This window comes from Amblyraja radiata, chromosome 8 (assembly GCF_010909765.2).
Source record: "Amblyraja radiata isolate CabotCenter1 chromosome 8, sAmbRad1.1.pri, whole genome shotgun sequence".
Classification (NCBI taxonomy): domain Eukaryota; kingdom Metazoa; phylum Chordata; class Chondrichthyes; order Rajiformes; family Rajidae; genus Amblyraja; species Amblyraja radiata.
In genome coordinates, this window is record NC_045963.1 from 40,644,664 (window position 1) to 40,666,341 (window position 21,678).

At 43.8% G+C, this 21,678-nt stretch overlaps 1 protein-coding gene across 5 annotated transcripts in view; it reads right to left on the reverse strand.

Moving 5' to 3' along the window:
- The window catches only part of znf292 (zinc finger protein 292), a 128,203-nt gene that overhangs the window by 57,722 nt on the left and 48,803 nt on the right, over positions 1-21,678 (reverse strand). For 3 of the 5 annotated variants that reach the window (XM_033025649.1, XM_033025648.1, XM_033025652.1), the window contains one exon: positions 15,743-15,821. The exons of the other annotated variants lie outside the window; for them this stretch is intronic. In XM_033025649.1, the coding sequence (XP_032881540.1) occupies positions 15,743-15,821 (79 nt within the window). The remainder of the gene's footprint in view (positions 1-15,742; positions 15,822-21,678) is intronic. 5 annotated transcript variants of the gene reach the window in all.

Sequence of the window (21,678 nt, forward strand, 5' to 3'; positions counted from 1 at the left end):
TATACATCAGACTGAAAAGGTGAATTTACAACATGTACCCAGGCTTTTGGAATGCAATCCTTTACCAGCCATCTGCCTGTGTGTGATGATAGTATTGCAAAAGCTAATTTCCAGACTAATGGAAATTGCCAATATTACCCCGCTGCACAAGAAGGGAGCAAAACAGAATAGTGGAAACTATAGACCAGTTAGTTGGACTTCAGTGGTTGGTAAGATTTTAGAGTCCATTACAAAGGATGAGGTTACATAGAAGTTCATGATAAAACTTAGGCCAAAGTCAGCATGGTTTTGTGAAGGGGAGATCTTGCCTGACGAATCTGCTGGAATTCTTTGAAGAAACAAATAGCAGGAGAGACAAAGGAGAGTCAGTGGATGTTGTTCACTTAGATTTTCATCATCAGGAAAGACATTGATAAGCTGCCACACATGAGGCTGCTAAGGAAGATGAGAGGGCATGGTATCAAAGGGCAGATACTAGCATGGATAGCAGGTTGGCTGGATGACAGAAGGCAAAGTGTGGCAATAAAGAGGGCTTTTTCTGGTTGGCTGCCAGTGATGAGCGAAGTTCTGCAGGGGTCGGTGGTGGGGCCGCTACTCTTCATGTTGTATGATTTGGATGAGGGGATTGAAGGCTTCGTGGCCAAGTTTGCAAATGATACAAAAATAGGTGGTGGGGCAGATAGTGTAGAGAAAACAGGGACTCTGCAGAAGGGACAGGTTGGGAGAGTGGGCAGAAAAGTGGCAGATGGAAATGAGGAGTCATGCATTTTGATAGTAAGAATAAAGGCGTAGATTATTTTCTAAATGGGGAGAGAATCCAGAAATCCAGAAGGTACAAAAGGTCTTGGGAGTGCTAGCGCAGGATTCCCAAAAGGTTAATTTGCAAGTCGAATTGGTAGTAAGGAAGGTAAACCACAATGCTAGCATTTATTTCAAGAGGGCTAGAATACAAAACAGGAATGTAATGCTGAGCCTCTATAAGGTGCTGGTCAGGTCGCATTTGGAGTAATGTGAGCAATTTTGGGCACCATATCTGAAGGATGTGCTGGCTTTGGAGGGTACAGAGGAGGTTTACAAGAATAATCCCAGGAATGAGTGGGTTAACATATGATGAGCGCTTGACGGCACTGGGCCTTTACTCGCTGGAGTTTAGAAAGATATGGGGGAACCTCATTGATGCAACCAAGGGGAAGAATCTCAGAATAATGTTGTTAATTTGGGATTCAACAGGTGATTTTATGCAGAAAGCTGCGGATCCTTAAGATTTTTACATACCAGGAGAATTAAGGGAAATAAACACAGGCAGGAGGAGAGTAGACAAGGTGCCATACAGAGCCTTGTCTGAAAGAATGATGGACCAGGTACTCAGGTTGAGATGCCTATTCTTGCTTGAATTTCTTAATAATCAGAAGACGAGTTAAGAATATGGTGAAAGTTTTACATGGGCTCTTTAGTGGCAGGAGTGATGTAGTAAATGAATTAACTAGACAAGGATGTAGCAAAAGTAATGATTTTATTGGAAGTACAATACTTTTGTATTGACAAATAATTTTCTACAATAATATACCCTGAAACAATAAGGAACATGTCTTATTAGATTTCCTGATAAATATTTGGCAGATGTACTTTGCCGCTTTGTGTGAATTTTTAACCAATTGTGATAATAATGTGTCAGAAATTAAGGTTGTTTTTGGAAAGAGAAAAGAACAGCTTAAAAGATACTAAATTTAGACAAGGCCAACATCAACATGAGAAGCACTGAACACAATGGGATGTTTTCCGAAGTCTGTTTGAGAAACAGAACCAGTTTATATTATCAATGGAGCTTTAAGGAGTTCAGTTATACAAGCAGGCATATCATTCGATATATTCCAAGATACTAGTTTCACACTTCCCTTTCTCTTGCAAAGATGCTGATATAATCGATGCTAGCAAATCTAAAGCAGCAGATGGACAGTGCAGATCCAAAAGCTCATCTATATCTAATACCGTGATTCCCGTCCACCTGTCTTTCCTCTCTCATTTGGTACAGCACTCTCCTTTTATATGAAGCCCAAACTCTCAGCCACAAACATATCATATTCCCTATCTTGAAGGCAGGGCATGCACAACCACATTGAAGTTACAGCCAAGAGAGCCATTCGAAGTCTGTTCCCTCAGGAAATTCAGCATCACTTCATGACTTTTACCAATTTCTACAGATGCACCATAGAAAGCATCCTATCAGGAGTCATCACAGTTTGGTTTTGCAAAACTCTGCCAAAGACCGCAAGAAATTGTAGACAGTTGTGAATGTCTTGCAGTCCATCACACAAAGCCTCTCCAACATCGATTTCATCTACATCACACTGCCTTCAGAAAGCAGCGAACATAATCAAGGATCTTTTTCACCCCAGTCTCTTTATCTTTCTCCCCTCTCCCAGCAGGCAGATGATACGAAAGTTTGAAACAACAGAACACCAGTTTCTGTAGAAGGGTTCCGACCCAAAGCATCACCTATTCTTTTTCTCGAAATACTGCCTGAGCTGCTAACCCAGCATTTTGTCTGTATCTTCAATATAAACCAGCAACAGCTTCTACTGCACTGTTATCACCCTTCCATAAGATAGGTGTAGTCCTGATCTTCCAACTGATCCCATTGGACTTTTTCTTCAACCGTAAAGCTGTAATATTATAAGACTATCATGTACTCTGGTAGTTTTTTCTTTGAACTGCCTGCTTTACTTGTATATGGCTTGATTGTACTCATTTATGATATAATTTGACTGGATAGCACATTGACATAGCTTTTCACTGTATCTGGGTACACGTGACAATAATAAATCAATACCAAATACTAATACCATTGGGGTTGAGTGAATCATAGTTAGGGCAGGAAGAGAGAGAGTGGCTGAGATGCCAACTCCCCAAAGAGCATGGTCACATGCAAGATCTGCCTCAGAGAACTTGGGACAGACACAACAAATGGTTGAGGGAATTAAATGTTTTGTACGTTAACAAGCTCAAAAACACAAATAAAAGGTATAGAAGCACCTTATCTAATATTGGTGAAATAGTCCATTTCAACCCATATACAGTGCCCTCCATAATGTTTGGGACAAAGACCCATCATTTATTTATTTGCCTCTGTACTCCACAATTTGAGATTTGTAATAGAAAAAAAAATCACATGTGGTTAAAGTGCATATTGTCAGATTTTAATGAAGGCCATTTTTATACATTTTGGTTTCACCATGTAGAAATTACAGCAGTACATAGTCCCCCCATTTCAGGGCACCATAATGTTTTGGACACAGCAATGTCATGTAAATGAAAGTAGTCATGTATAGTATTTTGTTGCAAATCCCTTGCATGCAATGACCGCTTGACGTCTGCGATTCATGGACATCACCAGTCGCTGGGTGTCTTCTCTGGTGATGCTCTTCCAGGCCTGTATTGCAGCCATCTTTAGCTTATGCTTGTTTTCGGGGCTAGTCCCCTTCAATTTTCTCTTCAGCATATAAAAGGCATGCTCAATTGGGTTCAGATCAGGTGATTGACTTAGCCACTCAAGAATGGACCATTTTTTTAGCTTTGAAAAACTCCTTTGTTACTTTAGCAGTATGTTTGGGACCATTGTCTTGCTGTAGAATGAACCGCCGGCCAATGAGTTTTGAGGCATTTGTTTGAACTTGAGAAGATAGGATACACTTCAGAATTCATTATGCTACTACCATCAGCAGATGTATCATCAATCAAGATAAGTGAGCCAGTACGCTCAGCAGCCACACATGCTCAGACCACAACACCCCCACCACTGTGTTTCACAGATGAGGTGGTATGCTTTGGATCTTGGGCAGTTCCTTCTCTCCTCCATACTTTGCTCTTGCCATCACTCTGATATAAGTTAATCTTCGTCTCATCTGTCCACAAGCCCTTTTTCCAGAGCTCTGGTTGCTCTTTTAAGTACTTTAACTGTAACCTGGCCATCCCATTTTTGCGGCTAACCAGTGGTTTGCATCTTGCAGTGTAGCCTCTGTATTTCTGTTCATGAAGTCTTCTGCGGATAGTGGTCATTGCAAATCCACACCCGACTCCTGAAGAGTGTTTCTGATCTGTTGGACAGGTGTTTGGGAATTTTTCTTTATTATAGAGAGAATTCTACTGTCATCAGCTGTGTAGGTCTTCCTTGGCCTGTCAGTCCCTTTGCGATGAGTAAGCTCACCAGTGCTCTCTTTCTTCTTAATGATGTTCCAAACAGTTGATTTTGGTAAGCCTCAGGTTTGGCTGATGTCTCTAACATTTTTATTCTTGTTTCTCATTCTCAGAATGGCTTCTTTGACTTTCATTGGCACAACTTTGGTCCTCATGTTGATAAACAGCAATAAAAGTTTCCAAAGGTGATGAAAAGACTGGAGGAAAGACTAGGTGCTGAGAGCTCTCTTATACCTGCATTAAGGAGGCAATTAAACACACCTGAGCAATTACAAACGCCTGTGAACCCATGTGTCCCAAACATAACATGGGAAAAGGGGAAGTACAACGGGATCTGGGGGTCCTTGTACATCAGTCTATGAAAGTAAGCATGCAGGTACAGCAGGCAGTGAAGAAAGCGAATGGCATGTTGGCCTTCATAACAAGAGGAATCGAATATAGGAGCAAAGAGGACCTTCTGCAGTTGTACAGAGCCCTGGTGAGACCACACCTGGAGTATTGTGTGCAGTTTTGGTCCCCTAATTTGAGGAAGGACATTCTTGCTATTGAGGGAGTGCAGCATAGGTTTACAAGGTTAATTCCCGGCATGTTCCCGATGTTGGGGGAGTCCAAAACCAGAGGCCATAGTTTAAGAATAAGGAGTAAGCCATTTAGAACAGTGACGAGGAAACACTTTTTCTCACAGAGAGTGGTGAGTCTGTGGAATTCTCTGCCCCAGGGCGGTGGAGGCAGGTTATTTGGATGCTTTCAAGAGAGAGCTAGATAGGGCTCTTAAAAATAGCGGGGTCAGGGGATATGGGGAGAAGGCAGGAACGGGGTACTGATTGGGGATGATAAGCCATGATCACATTGAATAGGCTGGCTCGAAGGGCCAAATGGCCTGCTCCTGCATCTATTGTCTATTGTCTATTGAGCCATACAGCGTGGAAACAGGCCCATCGGCCCAATTTGTCCACACCGACCAACACGCCCCATGTCAATGAAAGCTGTATGCCCAGATGGCATCTCGGGGCGAGTACTTAAGTCTTGTGCTACGCAGCTAGCTCCGGTGCTCACTACAATATTCAACCTCTCCCTGGCCAAGTCCTTGGTCCCTGCCTGCTTCAAAAGGTCCATCATTGTACCTGTACCAAAAAATGCCTCCCCAGCTTGTCTGAATGACTACCGTATGGTGGCCCTCACCTCGGTAGTCATGAAATGCTTTGAGAGGCTGGTCAAGAAACACATCTGCGCCTTCCTCCCTCGCAACATGGACCCGCTACAATTCGCATACCGTCCGAATAGATCCACGGACGATGCGGTCTCCCAGGTTCTGCACACCGCTCTCTCTCACCTTGACAGCCAGAAGGGGGGCTATGTGAGGATGCTGTTCATATACTTCAGTTCAGCCTTCAACACGATAGTCCCCACCAGACTGGCCGAGAAGCTGCTGGAATTGGGGCTGAACACCCCCGTGTGCCTGGGTCCTGGACTTTCTCACCGCCAGGCCCCAGGTAGTCAAGATGGGAGGAAATACGTCGACGTCCCTCACCCTGAGCACAGGATCCCCCCAGGGTTGTGTCCTCAGCCCCCTACTGTACTCCCTGTTCAGCTCCAGCTCTATAATCAAGTTTGCTGATGACACGGTGGTGGTGGGCCTGATCTCCGATAACGATGAGAAGGCCTACCGTATGCGTATGTGACGAATAAACTTGACTTGACGTTATACACTTGGTATGTCATAGAGACATACAACACAAAAATGTTTGGGTCTTTGTCCCAAACATTATGGAGGGCATTGTAGCATCAGATGGCCAATGGGTCAACTACCAATGCAGAACAATTGGATTCCTAGAGTCATACATAATTAACCATAACCAAATGCTGCATTGGGACCTCTGACATTCATCACCGTGACTCCAGGATCCATTCAAATAAGGTAGATTTCAGTCCTTTCAAATAATGTAAATGTCCGAGCCATGATGAAAGTGTGCTTGCAAATTCACAGACATAATGAACCAATGTGTCACTCATGGCATCACAAACGCCTTAACGTCATGGCATCACAAATACACCCTTCATCAGATGGGACCTTTTTAGTTGGAGTATGATGTCTCTGCTCTTGTCCTCAAAGCCATTGCACAAAAAGCCAAAAACCCGCATATCATCTTCCACCGATTTGCACAAAAGGACATCCCCCCGCTCTCAGATTCCTTTGAATATCAACACCTTTTTAATTTACCGCAGCTTTTAAAAAGTGAATCAATGTAGCCTTCACAAATTTCTAGATTACATTCAATTTGCTGTGTGCTCGACAATTTATCATTTTTATCACCACTGTAGATTCTCTGCATCTTTCTCAATGCTACCCAACTGCATATCAGCAAACCTGGATAATGTTATTCTTGAAACCCTCATCCAAACCAATGATATCGATTAAGAATATCTGGGGCTCCAACATGGACATCTGTAACACCCAGGCTCTCATCCCCCTGCTCCTCCCCACCCACGACTTAATAACCAATTTATTGCTATCTATTTTTATCTGTTATCCAATCCTCAGCCCGTTGCAGGAAATTGTCCCCAATACCACATGCTCCAATAATGTGGCACCCTATCAAAGGCCTTCTTAAAATCCAAATGCACCATGCTCGCTGATTCATGCCTATCTGTTCTGCAGGTGCAATGTCACAAAATACCAACAGTTGTATGGACCCTGTCCAATCCCATAAATATTTTCCAACTGGCTTGTTATCATTTCCCTAATAAACGGTTCCAGTATTTTGCCTTAGACTAATGTACGACTAACTATTCTATTATTTTGAGGACTGGTTTTATTTCTCTTTTTTAGGCAATGGGTGACATTTGCTACTTTCCAAATTGTTCTAAAATCTACGAAGCTTTAGTAATATGTGAGAGAATAGTTCCAGAGAAATAAGGAAGGGAATGGGGCTGGTGGTTTGATCTGAGATTATTGACGATGGCTGAATGACTCCAGAAATATTGTAAGAAAACGAGATGCCGACAACGACTGCATCCACCAATTAATTGCCAACTCCTTCAAAACCTAGAATGCAGGTTATTTGGTTCTGAAATATCAAACTTCCTCTTACAATATTATTGTTTTTACTGATGCCAATTTCTTTCAATCCTTGATATATCTCATAATTTCTAAGATTTAAAAAAAATCTGTATTTCTATTTTGTTGCCATCTCATTACTCCCCAATGTGACATCATAGCTCAGATGAAACCATAATTTTTGCTAAATCTTTAATTCTTATGCACTGATAGAGGCTCTTATATATTTTTTTGTTTTTCACAGGTCAACAAAGTAATGTACTCTTGCCTGAATTCTGAAACTTATCAAACCCTTAATCTTATTGGTTTATTTGACAATAAGCCTTTTCCTCTAATCTAATACTATCTTCCGTTTCTTTTGGTTGCAAAGCTGGAAAATATCTCCACATTACAACACATAATCCTCCGAAATTTCCACCACCTCCAAAGGGATCCCACCATGAGCCACATTTTCCCATCTCCATTCCTTTCCGCCTTCTGCAGAGACCATTCCCTCCGCAACTCCCTGGTTAACATCCATTCCCACCCAAACCACCCCCTCCCCAGGTACCTTCCCCTGTAACCGCAGAAGATGCAAAACCTGTCGCTATACCTCCTCCCTCGACTGTCCAGGAACAGCGACAGTCCTTTCAGGTTCGGCAGAGGTTCACTTGCACCTCCTCCAAACTCATCTATTGTCTCCGATGTTCAAGATGTGGACATTTATACATGGGCGAGACCAAACGCAGACTGGGCGATCAATTCGCGGACCACCTTCGCTTAGTCCGTTTGAACCACCCTGATCTCCCAGTTGCTGGACACTTTAATTCTCTTTCCCATTCCTACACAGACCTTTCTGTCCTCGGTCCTCTCCATTGTCAGAGCGAGGCTAATTGCAAATTGGAGGAACAGCACCTCATATTTTGCTTGGGCAGTTTACAGCCCAGTTGTATGAAAATTGATTTCTCGCACTTCAGGTAGCCCCAGCATTCCTTCTCTCTCTATCCCTCCCCCTCCCAATTCACACTAGCCTCTCATTTTCACCCTACAAACAGCTTACAATGGCCTGTTTCCTTTATCATCATTATATTTTTGCATATTTTTCATTCATTGTTCTTTATCTCTCCACATCACCGTCTATATCTCTCGTTTCCCTTACCCCTAACCAGTCTGTAGAAGGGTCTCGACCCGAAACGTCACCCATTCCTTCTCTCCAGAGATGTCCCGCTGAGTTACTCCAACTTTTTGTGTCTATCTCCAATTGGTCGTTCTTTTAACTAAAAGTGTTATACTTTTTTCCTTTTTAAACCATGTATTAATTTGATATATTTTGTAACATATGTTGCTGGACCACCATAGCCAACTCATTGCTCATGTCTTCATATTTTCTGTTATTCAGATACAAGACTGGTTTCAGATTGAACTTTGAAACTTTATATAAATTTCTATCATATTAGGAACATTCTTCTCCATTGTCTCATTTGTTATCAATGAACCACATTTCTCATTACACAATACCAGTCAAAGAAGTCTTCTCGTGTTCAAGAAGGAACTGCAGATGCCTGAAAATCGAAGGTACACAAAAATACTGGAGAAACTCAGCGGGTGCAGCAGCATCTATGGAGCGAAGGAAATAGGTGACGTTTCGGGCCGAAACCCTTCTTCAGACTGATAGGGGCGGAGGATGATTTGTTGTATTTGCCGGCTGGTGGGGTGAAAGGTGAGGACTAGGGGGACTCTGCCCTTGTTGCGAGTGCGGGGATGGGGAGAGAGAGCAGTGTTGCGGGGTATGGAAGAGACCCTGGTGCGGGGTATGGAAGAGACCCTGGTGCGGGGTATGGAAGAGACCCTGGGTCTCTTCCATACCCCGCAACACTGCTCTCTCTCCCCATCCTCCGCCATTTTCGCCACCTCCAACGTGACCCCACCACTCGCCACATCTTCCCATCTCCCCCCATGTCTGCCTTCCGCAAAGACCGCTCCCTCCACAACTCCCTTGTCAATTCTTCCCGTCCCTCCCGTAGCACCCCCTCCCCGGGCACTTTCCGTTGCAACCGCAAGAAATGCAACACCTGTCCCTTTACCTCCCCCCTTGACTCCATTCAAGGACCCAAGCAGTCGTTCCAGGTGCGACAAAGGTTCACCTGTATCTCCTCCAACCTCATCTACTGCATCCGCTGCTCTAGATGCCAGCTGATTTACATCGGTGAGACTAAGCGGAGGTTGGGCTATCGTTTCGCCGAACACCTCCGCTCAGTCCGCAAGAACCTACCTGAACTCCCGGTGGCTCAGCACTTCAACTCCCCTCCCATTCCCAATCCGACCTCTCTGTCCTGGGTCTCCTCCATTGCCAGAGTGAGCAACACCGGAAATTGGAGGAACAGCACCTCATATTCCGCCTGGGTAGTCTGCGTCCGGCGGGCGTGAACATTGAATTCTCCCAATTTTGCTAGCCATTGCTGTCTCCTCCCCTTCCTTAACCCTCGAGCTGTCTCCTCCCATCCCCCCGCCCTCGGGCTCCTCCTCCCTTTTTCCTTCCTTCTCCCCCCCCCCCCCTCCCCCACCCCCTCCCACCCCCTATCAGTCTGAAGAAGGGTTTCGGCCCAAAACGTCACCTATTTCCTTCGCTCCATAGATGCTGCTGCACCCGCTGAGTTTCTCCAGTATTTTTGTGTACCTTTTTAAAGAAGTCTTCTCATTGGCTCCGAAGCATGTTGATATAGAAAACCATCTCCGATACCACATAAATTTACTTTTTTACACAATTAGTACTAATTTAATGCCCACACGAGATCTAGTCTACATTTGGGATGGAACAATAACAACCAATAGAAACACTGTCTCACAGTGCCAGAGATACAAGTTCAATCCTAATCAAATCCTATCTGCGTGGAGTTTACATATTCTCCCACTGATCTAGTTTCCTCCAACATTCCAAAGTAGTGCAGGTTGGGATGTTCATTGAAAATTCCCCCTAGTACTTAGATGAGTTGTGCAATCTGGGGGCAATTGATGAGAATTTGGGGAAATAAAAAAGGTGTAAATGGGCAAGCGTGCCGTGAACCTGTGGGTCGAACGCTCCCACTTTGATGTTGTCTCTCTCTACGAGAACAAAAACAGGATGGCAGATTACTATCCTAATGGCATCAAGTTGGGAAAAAGAGAAGTACAACGGGATCTGGGGGTCCTTGTACATCAGTCTATGAAAGTAAGCATGCATGTACAGCAGGCAGTGAAGAAAGCGAATGGCATGTTGGCCTTTATAACAAGAGGAGCAAATAGGTCCTTCTGCAGTTGTACAGAGCCCAAGTGAGACCACAGCTGGAGTATTGTGCACAGTTTTGGTCCCCTAATTTGAGGAAGGACATTCCTGCTATTGAGGGAGCGCAGCGTAGGTTTACAAGGTTAATTCCCGGGATGGCGGGACTGTCATATGCTGAGAGAATGGAGCAGCTGGGCTTGTGCACTCTGGAGTTTAGAAGGATGAGATGGGATCTCATTGAAACATATAAGATTGTTAAGGGTTTGGACATGCTGGAGGCAGGAAACAAGTTCCTGATTTTGGGGGAGTCCAGAACCAGGGGCCACAGTTTAAGAATAAGGAGTATTTTTATTTAGAACGGAGACAAGGAAACACTTTTTCTCACAGAGAGTGGTGAGTCTGTGGAATTCTCTGCCTCAGATGGTGGTGGAGGCGGGTTCTCTGGATGCTTTCAAGATAGAGCTAGATAGGGCTCTTAAAAATAGCGGAGTCAGGGGATAGGGGGAGAAGGCAGGAACGGGGTACTGATTGGGGATGATCAGCCATGATCACATTGAATGGCGGTGCTGGCTTGAAGGGCCGAGTGGCCTACTCCTGCACCGATTGTCTATTGAGACTGAAAACCCAGTGATTATTACATCATCTTTGTTGCACATGCATTTAATTTCCTGATTTATACCTTGCATTAACATTTCAGTTCAGAAGCCTATCTGCAACCATACCAATGTTTTCTCCCTCTTATCGTTTCTTTGCTCCACCCAAACCGATTCTGCATCTTGATTTTTCTGAACCAAGATCCTTCTTCTCCACTGCTGATATCCTTTGCTGTAAAATTAGGGCTATCTCACCTCTATATCTATTTTGCCTCTCTCTCTTCTAAAGGTATCCTGGAATATATAATTCACATAATTATATAACTACAACTCTGTCATTGCCATTAGATTGTACACATTTATTTTTACATGTGCCATTAATGCCCCAATAGGTGTTTGAAAATGAGCCTTCCACATTGTACTCATACCAATTTTCCATACTCTGACTCCCCCTTTGCCTCCAGATGCTGGTTGACCTGCAAATTCTTCCAGCGATTTATTTTGTTCCAGACACCAGCACCTGCTGATTATTGTGCCTTGAATCTGAACTCTACTCATTATCTCTACTGTCACCCTGAACTCTTAGTTTTGTTTTCTCAATTTCCTCTCTTTAAAAGCTTACATTGCTATTTTAAAGCCAAAAAAAAAAATCCCTCTATTATTTTCCATATTATTCCCCTTTTCGAAATGAGAAAAGAGAAATGAGAAAAATAAGGCACATCTTCAATGAACAACTCATCGCTATTTATTTACTTTATTTCTGTACCCTTCAAAAAACTTAAACAAAGCATCTCTCAGTCTTGAGTAGAAATAACTGCAGATGCAGAAAAAAATAAAAGTAAATAAAACTGGGAAGGCGGCTCAACTGCGGCTGACAAGGGAAGTCAAGGATAGTTTTAAAGCCAAGGAAGAGGCATATAAATTGGCCAGAAGAAGTGGCAAATCAGAGGACTGGGAGAAATTTAGAAATTTAGTGGTGGATAGGCGACTTTTCAGATCAAGACTCTTCCCCCAAACGTTGCCTATCCATGTTCTCCAGAGATGCTGCCTGACCTGTTGAGTTTTCTCCAGCATTGTGTCCTTTCTCTGTCGAGTGGCTGGCACTAAAGCTGAGGAACACAGATATAACTGGAGCTTTTATAAAGAAATTCAAAAAGAAACAAGCAAGGATGTGGGACTAACTGGAATGCTTGTCGAAAGAGCTGATGGCAATCCAATAAACCACTGCATTTCTTGCTGTAACAATCTAAGATTTTCTGCAATCAATTGTTCTAATAATTTTATACAGCAGATAATTAGAAACTATTCCTTCTAGTGAATGATTTAGAATAATCTCTTAATAAAAATTAAGAGTTATGTAGTTTAGAAGATAATTCTTTTGAAGCAGATTACAGTTACCAACACCATAGGCAGACTATCTGTTAAGCACAGAATGCCACACTGTTTATTTGGTTGAGATACAATGGTTTTCTTTAATTCAGTGAATTAATGAACCTTGCTTCAACATATAATTGTAAAGATCCTCCTTATTTATAATTTAGTGTCCTATTGCATCAACTCTTGATCGAATCAACCATAACAGTTTTGTCGACAAGATTATCAACTCACTAACTAAATGGTCTAAAAAGATTAAATGGAAAGTTTAATATCTGCGAGCATTAAATAGAATTAAAAAACAAAATTACAAAAGCAATTTGCCCTGAATTAGAAGGCCGAATTTTGGAAATTAAAGAGCTTAAAATATAGCCACTTCACGATAAAACAAAAACTATTATAATTTAAATCCAAAATGTATGAGATTGGGGGTATGAGGGGGAGAATGCTGCTTGACTCACTGAGTTCCTTCCACATTCGGTTTGTGGTACCAAATGTCAAAGTTGTAACTAGAAGTTGCCGAGAAACGTAGTTAGTTCTGGATTATAAGACTTCAACACTACATCTGAGACGACATTTACTGGATCTAATGCATTCAGACATTTCTGAATATCACATATTTGAAAACTTGGTTCTATGATGGTCAAGAACACAGGATAGGATCAAGATTAATCAGCCATTGAGAATTTCTGGCAGCAAGATGGTAGACTTACTTGGCACTTGCTGTGAAGTTTGCATTTACAAAAAAAGTTTTCTAGAGCCTCCTCTTCCAATTAATTAGATATTACATCAGTATTAAAAACTAGTTTCGGCAGGGCTGCAGAGCTTTGATCAGAGTTGTTAGTTCACTGTTTGGCATACATAACATGCTGCATTATACAGTGTCTGGCTCATTAGTATTGGTAGAATAACGGGTGTTCAAGACCATAATTTGTGGCAGATGTGGCAGAATACAATTCCATTGCTGCTGATCGACAATGTCACAGAATTTCAGTTTTGAGTTATTTAATCTATATCACTTATCATGAAAGTGATACTGAAAATAATGGGGGAGCCCCTCAGGCTGAAGATGGGGGATTGTCTACACAGTGACTGAGCTGTGGATATTCCTACTGAGCTGTGGACATGGTCTACAAAGCTGGCTGAAAATTACAGTTCTGTAAGAAATACACTATCAGGTTAGCGGACCATCCTACCAGTCAGATTCTCTTCATTCAGGTCCAAGCCTGCAGATATTCATTAGGACTCTGCATGCTCGACTGTGTTGGAGATGGTTTTAACATGTCTACCACAATACTTGCTTTGTTTTAGTGGCCTGATACAACGGCCATTTTCGACATCATTTCACAGGACACGCACATGCTATAGATCTGGAATCATATATAGACTGCACAAGTGTTGGGAATTTTGATTGCTTGCTGTCATCTTTTTAGTCCCAGATTTATCTAATTAACAGAGTTTAAATTCACTGGCTGCAAAGATGGAATTCAATTCATATCTCTACTTCATTATTGGTTTTATTAGTCCAGGAATTGTGGCAATGTGGAAACATTGTAAAATTGAAGTCCAAAAGAATGGATGCTTGTGAATGTTGCAGACTAATCATCTCCACTCCAGAACATCAGTACATAATTTCATCAGGGCAACATCCTACACCAACTAATTTCAGCCATGTTGTAAATACTGTAGAGAGTAGAAATGTTAGCAGATGAACATAGCATCTAGCTACAGTTTGCATCAACCCAGAACATCAGCTCCCCTTCCCCTCCCCAGAGACAAAGATGATCTAATATTTTTATTGTCTTGCATTTGTCAGGTCTACAAACCCCATAATATTTTGCTTTGCCCAAGATGGTGAACCAGTCATATCTGCATGCAACACAGCTTAGCTCAGGATGCCAAATGGCTGGTAGCAATCTCAATACTCAAATATCAAGCAATGATAATCTTCTCCAACAGGTGAGAACATCCTAGTTAATAATAAATTCTAGTGCAAAATATTTTATTAAGTAAAAGCTTAGCTTGGCTTTTTTGGGTTCTGAATAAGCTGAAGTTGCAAAGCTGTGGGAATCAGGAAGTTGGAGGCCAGCATTCAAGTTGCTCTGATAGTGCTTCCTGTTATACCCAAGAAAAAGACGATTGACAATAGTGAGAGAGGATGTGTTTCCTGGGGACTTGGTAGCTTCTGTAAACAGAAATTATCTGTCTGTTACTGATATTGATGATTACATTGTTAAGACGGAATTGCAAATTTTGAGCTTTTGACTAAGTTCCTGTTGTTTCGAAGTTTGTGATCAACAGTTTGTGATCGATATAACCACAAGATGACAAGTATTGTACTAGTGACAAGTATACTTTGAATGGGTACAGCCTGTGATTGATTTGTGTTAAACGTTATTGCTGCAACTCTGTATAAACATGTGACTACATTTCCAAAATACTATAAAATATGCTGTATGTCTTCATTCATTAGAGTGTTTGGCTCAGAGAGAGTTAAGTGTCTGTTGCATACTTGACTCTGTATCCCTGACACTCTCGCCGGCTGATGATCAGTAAAGTTTGTGTTGGTTTACCTAACCCTTGTGAGTTATCTGTCTTTAAGAAATTAACCTTAACACAGGCACCTAGCATTTCCCCGTGATACTCAGTAATACACCCATTATCAAATTCTCCAACATCAACATCCTGGGGATGGCATGGACATCGCTGATCAGTAACATATGCATTGTGATTAAAGGGCCAGAATGGAGGATAGGCATTCTGTGGCAAGTGACTCACATTCACAAAGTGGCTAATTTCACAAGATAGCTTTTGGAATTTCTCAGTGAGAACCACGAAATGTCCTTATGATTTTAAATAGTTCCTAGCTTCATTTGGGAAGTACTCTCCCTAGTCCTTATTATTCACACAAAGGAAATACATTTGCCACTGGTTTATCATGCAAGGAACGACAATAATATAATTTGCTTCATATATCAAGATGCAATCAATATTTGCCTGTAAAAAACTATCAATGTCTCGTTTTAATTAAGATAGCTCAGTATGTTAACATGTGAAACATTGCATTTTTCAAGAGAGAAATGGGAACATTAATGCAAAGATCATACAAGAATTCGTTAAATACTAACTGAATCGATAGTCACTTTTGTGTTAAAATGTACATTTTCAAAATACCTTCAACAGTTCTTTGCAATTTCCCCAAAAATTGCCTAGTAACATATTTATCAGGATTGGACAGTGGAATGTTTGGATAGCACATGGTTCACAATCAGCTCAACTTACCTGTACGCAGGCCTGAAACTGCTCCCAGAGTGTGTCTGGAACTTCATCAGGCAGGCAAAGCAAAAGCTCAGTACAGCTCCTGAATGGATTAAAAAGATTAAAATTGAATTATTTAATTGATCACATACAATAGAATTGCCCAGACAATATTTTCTAAGAGCTCCAAATGTATATGATTAGACCTTTGCAGATACTGTAACCAAAATACCAGGTTCACCTCAAAATAGGACTCACCTTCCACCCTACCAGCCGTACACTGCTATCTCTCCCCATCCCCCCCATTCGTAACAAGGGCAGAGTCCCCCTAGTCCTCACCTTCCACCTCACTAGCCGTCACATACAACAAATAATCTTCCGTCATTTTCGCCACCTCCAATGTGACCCCACCACTCGCTACATCTTCCCATCTCCTCCCCTGTCAGCTTTCCGCAGAGACCGCTCCCTCCGTAACTCCCTGGTCAATTCGTCCCTTCCCACCCGAACTACCCCCTCCCCGGGCACTTTACCTCGCAACCGCAAGAAATGCTACACTTGTCACTTTACCTCCCCCCTTTACTCCATTCAAGGACCCAAGCAGTCGTTCCAGGTACGACAGAAGTTCACCTGCACCTCCTCCAACCTCATCTATTGCATCCGCTACTCTAGATGTCAGCTGATCTACATCGGCGAGATCAAGCGTAGGCTTGGCGATCGCTTCGCCGAACACCTCCGCTCGGTCCGCAATAAACAACCTGATCTCCCTGTGGCTCAGCACTTCAACTTCCCCTCCCATTCCGAATCCGACCTTTCTGTCCTGGGCCTCCTCCATGGCCAGAGGACCGCCGGAAATTGGAGGAGCAGCATCTCATATTTCGCTTGGTTAGTTTGTACCCCAGCGGCATGAACATTGTCTTCTCCAATTTCAGGCACCCTTTACTGTCTCCTCCCCTTCTCAGCTCTCCCTCAGCCCTCTGGCTCATCCTCTTCCTTTCTTCCCCCCCCCCCCCCCCCCCCACCCTACATCAGTCTGAAGAAGGGTTTTGGTCCGAAACGTTGCCTATTTCCTTCGCTCCATAGATGCTGCCGCACCCGCTGAGTTTCTCCAGCATTTTTGTCTACATTCACATACTCGTGCTACTTTAAACACTTTAATTCCCCTTCCCATTCCCACACTGACATGTCTGCCCTAGGCCTCCTCCATTGTCAGAGTGAGGCTGAACGCAAATTGGAGGAAGAGCATCTCATATATCACTTGGGCAGCTTACAACCCCAAGGGAATTAATATTGATTTCTCTACGTTCAAGTAGCCCCTGCATTTCCTCTCTCTTCTCATCCCTCCCCACCCAAGTCACACCAGCTTTTCAGCAAACAATGGCCTGTTTCCTTTATCATTGTTATTTTTTTGGCATATCTTTCATTCATTTGTTCTATATCTCTCATTTCCCTTCCCCATGACTTTCAGTCTGAAGAAGGGGCTCCTGCATTTTGTGTCTATCTTCGGTTTAAACCAGCACCCGCAGTTCCTTCCTACCACAATTATATTTTGGTTTAAGCAAAATAATTAGATTTTCTGAGATCGTTAAATTCAAAGTGAAAATAAAATTCGGGGTTTAAGCACAAAATTTATACTTTTGTGAATATTTAACACCATTTTGAAAAATGAACTAATCATTACCCTATCAAAGGCTGATAGTTATTAAAAATGGACTGTATAACTTGGAGAACATATGCCATATCTGACTGTAACATGGCAGTGTATCTTGCACATTAATTTACAATAGGGATATGGATATAAAATGCAAATTCACTCAAGACAGACACTGCTGAGTCACCCTACTCAATACAAGCCCACATTGGCCACATACGGTGGGCGGCGCGACTCTCGTCAGCAGCGGCCTCTGCAGTCCGTCTGCGTTTTTTATTATTTATGTCTATGTTTTTATGTAGTTTTTGTTATTTTTTGTTGGGGTATGTGTGTGGGGGGGTGGGGGTGGTGTGGGGGGGTTGGGGGTGACTTTTAAATCTCTCCCTGCACGGGAGACCCGACCTTTTCTTTGTCGGGTCTCCGTTGTCGTTGGGGCTGCAACGAGGAGCGGCCTCCAACAGGAAGACCGGGGGCTCTGGTGCCGACTACTCACCTCACCGTCGCGGAGCTGGCCGAGTCCAGAGCGGGTGGAGCTGTGGTGGACGCTGCTGCGGCCCGACCTCCGGAGATTCGGTGGCTGCAACTGCGGGTTTGGTGGACGGCACCGGGAGCCCGCGGGTCCCTGGAGGGAGTCCGCTTTTCAGGGCTCCCGCAACGGCGACTTCTCCCGCCCGAGTTGCGGGGTTGAAGAGCTCCTGGAGCGGGGCCTACATCACCGCCCCGCGCGGCTTGGAATGGCCGCGGGAGTTTGTGAGCGCACGCCGGGGGCTCTAACACCAAGATCCGGTGTGCGACCTTGCATCACCCGGCGTGACTTTAATGACTACGGGACAATTCGCCATCGCCCGCCGGGGGCTTTGACTTTGACTCTGACATCGGGGGGGGGGGGGGGGGGGTGCCGGGGCGAGATAAGTTTTTTTGGCCTTCCATCACAGCAATGTGATGGATGTTTATGTAAATTATGTTGTGTCTTGGGTCTATTTGTTTGTAATGTATGGCTGCAGAAACGGCATTTCGTTTGGACCTCAAGGGGTCCAAATGACAATAAATTGAATTGAATTGAATTGAATTGAATTGAATACACTTAGAAGAGCCTAAAAAATAACCATTGAAGCAAAAAAAAAGTGGTAGCCTAAAATAGTTTAAAGTCCTTTACCTAGTTTTACAAAAAAAATTGATACCTAAACATTATCCTCCATGCAGAGTGCAGCTGTTTCTCATACAAAAATATATCAACACAATTTCAACAATATTGAAAACTAACAAAAACAAGATTTATAATAGAATGTTGTGGTTTTGTGTGAGAAACAAACACTGTATTTATATGACAAGCATGCTGATTATCCTCTATTCAGAGTAACAAACATCTCATGCAAAGTTTAATTTCAATATTGTAACAGTCAGAATAAATTAAATTAATAGTGTTTTACAAAACAAGGGCCTTCAAACCATACTACTGGCTGACTGGCTCAACTATCCAGTTGAATAAGCCAGTTCGGTATTCCGGCTGTGCATGCACAGGTCATAGGTCGCTCGGGCTAAACACTCGCGGCGGCCGTGCCGCCGCATGGGTGCAGACCTGCCGATCGTCCCCATCCAGCCGCCGCTGGGCTGTTTCCCGTCCCCTCCTGAGTGTCCCGTCCGGGAGTGGTGGAGCGCGGAGGGATGCGCTGGCTCCATCTCGGCTCTGCCTGTCCCGGCAGGGCGCTGGCCCGTCGCAGCGGCAGCCCAGGCCCGCAGGCGGTGCGGAAAAGAAGCACCAATTCCAGCTCAACCCCGCCCGCCCCGCCAGCGGGACAGGCAGAGTCGAGCTGGGGCCGGCATCTCCCCTCCTCGCTGGCTGCGGGCCTGGGCCGACACTCTCGTCCGCGGACCTTTCTTCAGATTTTCTACACATTAGACTTTTGCGCCGTGGTTGGGATGGATGGGAGCGGGGATTTCCACGAGCACAAGGAACAAATGACCAAAGTTTCAAGTTCAAGTTCAAGTGAGTTTATTGTCATGCAAGGAGCAAATTGCGTTGAGTGAACTGAGTGTTCTTAACGTCCTCGTCGTACACCGGTGTTTTGTGAGAGTGGTTAGATCCCAGCTTCAGCTCAATCAACGTCAGTCACATTATCCGGACAAGCGGCGGGGGATCAGGAGCTGATGTGAGGCATCAGCAATGCTCTGGAATCCTAGTTGGCCGCCGCCGAGCAGCGAGGTCAAGGAGGCAGTGCCCGACCCGGGGAGTAGAGGTGTCAGTTCTTCCAGCGAAGAGGCACTAGCTACCATGGCCGCTCACCTGTCGGGCGCTGACTGCTCGATCCCGGGATCCAACCACCCTCACAAAACGCCGGTGTACGATGAGGACGGTAAGAACACTCAGTTCACTCAATGCAATTTGCTCCTTGCACCCGTGGAAAACTCCAGCGAGGTCGAGACGAGGGGGTTCTGAAGTTGCATTCTCTTGATTGTGGACATTTTCACGATTCTCCTAGAAGCAACGAGCCACGGCTTTACCAGTGGTTGTGTCTAACTGAAACCTCTCTTCCCCCACCTCTCACCGTCTCTCCCTGTCTCTCACTCGCATCTACCCCCTCTCTCTCGCTGTTACACCCCGCTTTCCCCCGCTACCAGGCACCCCGTTCGCTTTTTTAATTCTCAAATTACCTTTGAAAAATCCCATGATTCCTTGCGTTTTTCGGAATACCGAATTGGCTTATTCTTGTCTTTTCTTCATTTTTCCAGAACCTGCCTTTGCAAAGATTCTGTTTTCACCATTAAAATCTGGCATTGCAGACATGACTAATAAATCTTCTGGGCGCAGCTCTCTCTCAACCTCTTCCAATGTTCTTTTGATGTTTTTTTTCAATTTACATCCACTGGTTACCAGCTCATTAACTGTTTTAAATGGAAGGCATTCAAATATACAATACCCTAATAACAACTGCTAATTATTCATACTCACAAGCTAGCAATGGATTTAAAAGCACACTGTATGACCAAGTGACAGGCAAATCCACAGACAAGCATTAATTCTAGCATATTCCATCATCATATTGCTTTAATTCCACAGAAGAAAATTCTATACAGTCTGCAAGATTGTCTATAACTCTTAACTAGATCTCTTTCATGAAGTGAAAGCCATACACCTATCTTTATTGGCAGGATGGCAGTGGAGAGAACCAAAACAGCTTCCAGGTCCTGGGCACACACATCTCTCATGATCTGTCCTGAGCCCAATACATCAATGCTATAAAAAAAAAGAGCCCAACTTGCTTGTACTTGCTCAGAAGTTTGAGAAGATTCTGCATGTCGCCAGATATTCTATCGAACATCTTCAGCTGTACGATGGAGAGCATGCCGATTTATTCATTACAACCTCGTTTGGTAATTAGAACACTCAAGAATGAAGACATGGCAGGTTTGCACCAACATTCTGAATAAACTAGATCATAACGATTAATTTACTATATGTTTGTTTGTCATTGTTGTTGCGTCTAATGTGCCTGTAAAGCTGCGGCAAGTCAAGGGCCTGTCCCACTATGGCAACCTAATTTGTGAGTTTAGAAGAGTTTGCGCTCGCCACAAACTCGCAGCATGGTCGACATGTGGTCCTAGGAGGCCATTGGAACTCTCCCTCATGTTCAAGAGAAGTTCCCGCATACTCGCGGCCTTAGTTTGGTCGAGGAAAATCTTTCAGCATGCTGGGAAATTTTCTGCGAGTAAAAATTGGTCGGCATGGTTCTTTTGAACTCATAGTGCAGTGGTAGTGGGGTCGCCATGTAGTTATAGGTAGTCGAGGTGGTCGTAGGCAATCTCTTTTGCTGACCGGGCATTTTAATTGGCTCGTTGGAGTTTTCAGAACCCCCCCCCCTTCTTTCCCCCTCCCCGCTCTCTAAAGGATTTACCGTACACTGTGCCAGGCGTCTTTTACCTTCCTGTTCATCGCGGGTGTGAATTTCAGACAGCGCTCCCCCGCTTTCCCTGGCCCCCGCCTTTGCGATGTGTTTGTGTGTGTGTGCGCGTGCTGACGGTCGATCCAGCTCGCAGTTTCATCGCTGACGGTCGATCCAGCTCGAGCTTGAATGTCGAAGACAGTTGCTGAAAAGTCGAGTAAGTGGGACAGGCCCTTTATACGTTCACTCTTGTGATTCATATCTGCCACATGTGAAAAGAGAGAAAGAGAGCGAAAGAGAGAGAGAGAGAAAGAGAGAGAAAGAGAGATAAAGAGAGATAAAGAGAAAGTGAGAGAGAGAAAGAGAGAGAAAGAGAGGGACAGCCAGACAGACAGACAGAGAAAGAGAGAGAGAGAGAGAGAGAGAGAGAG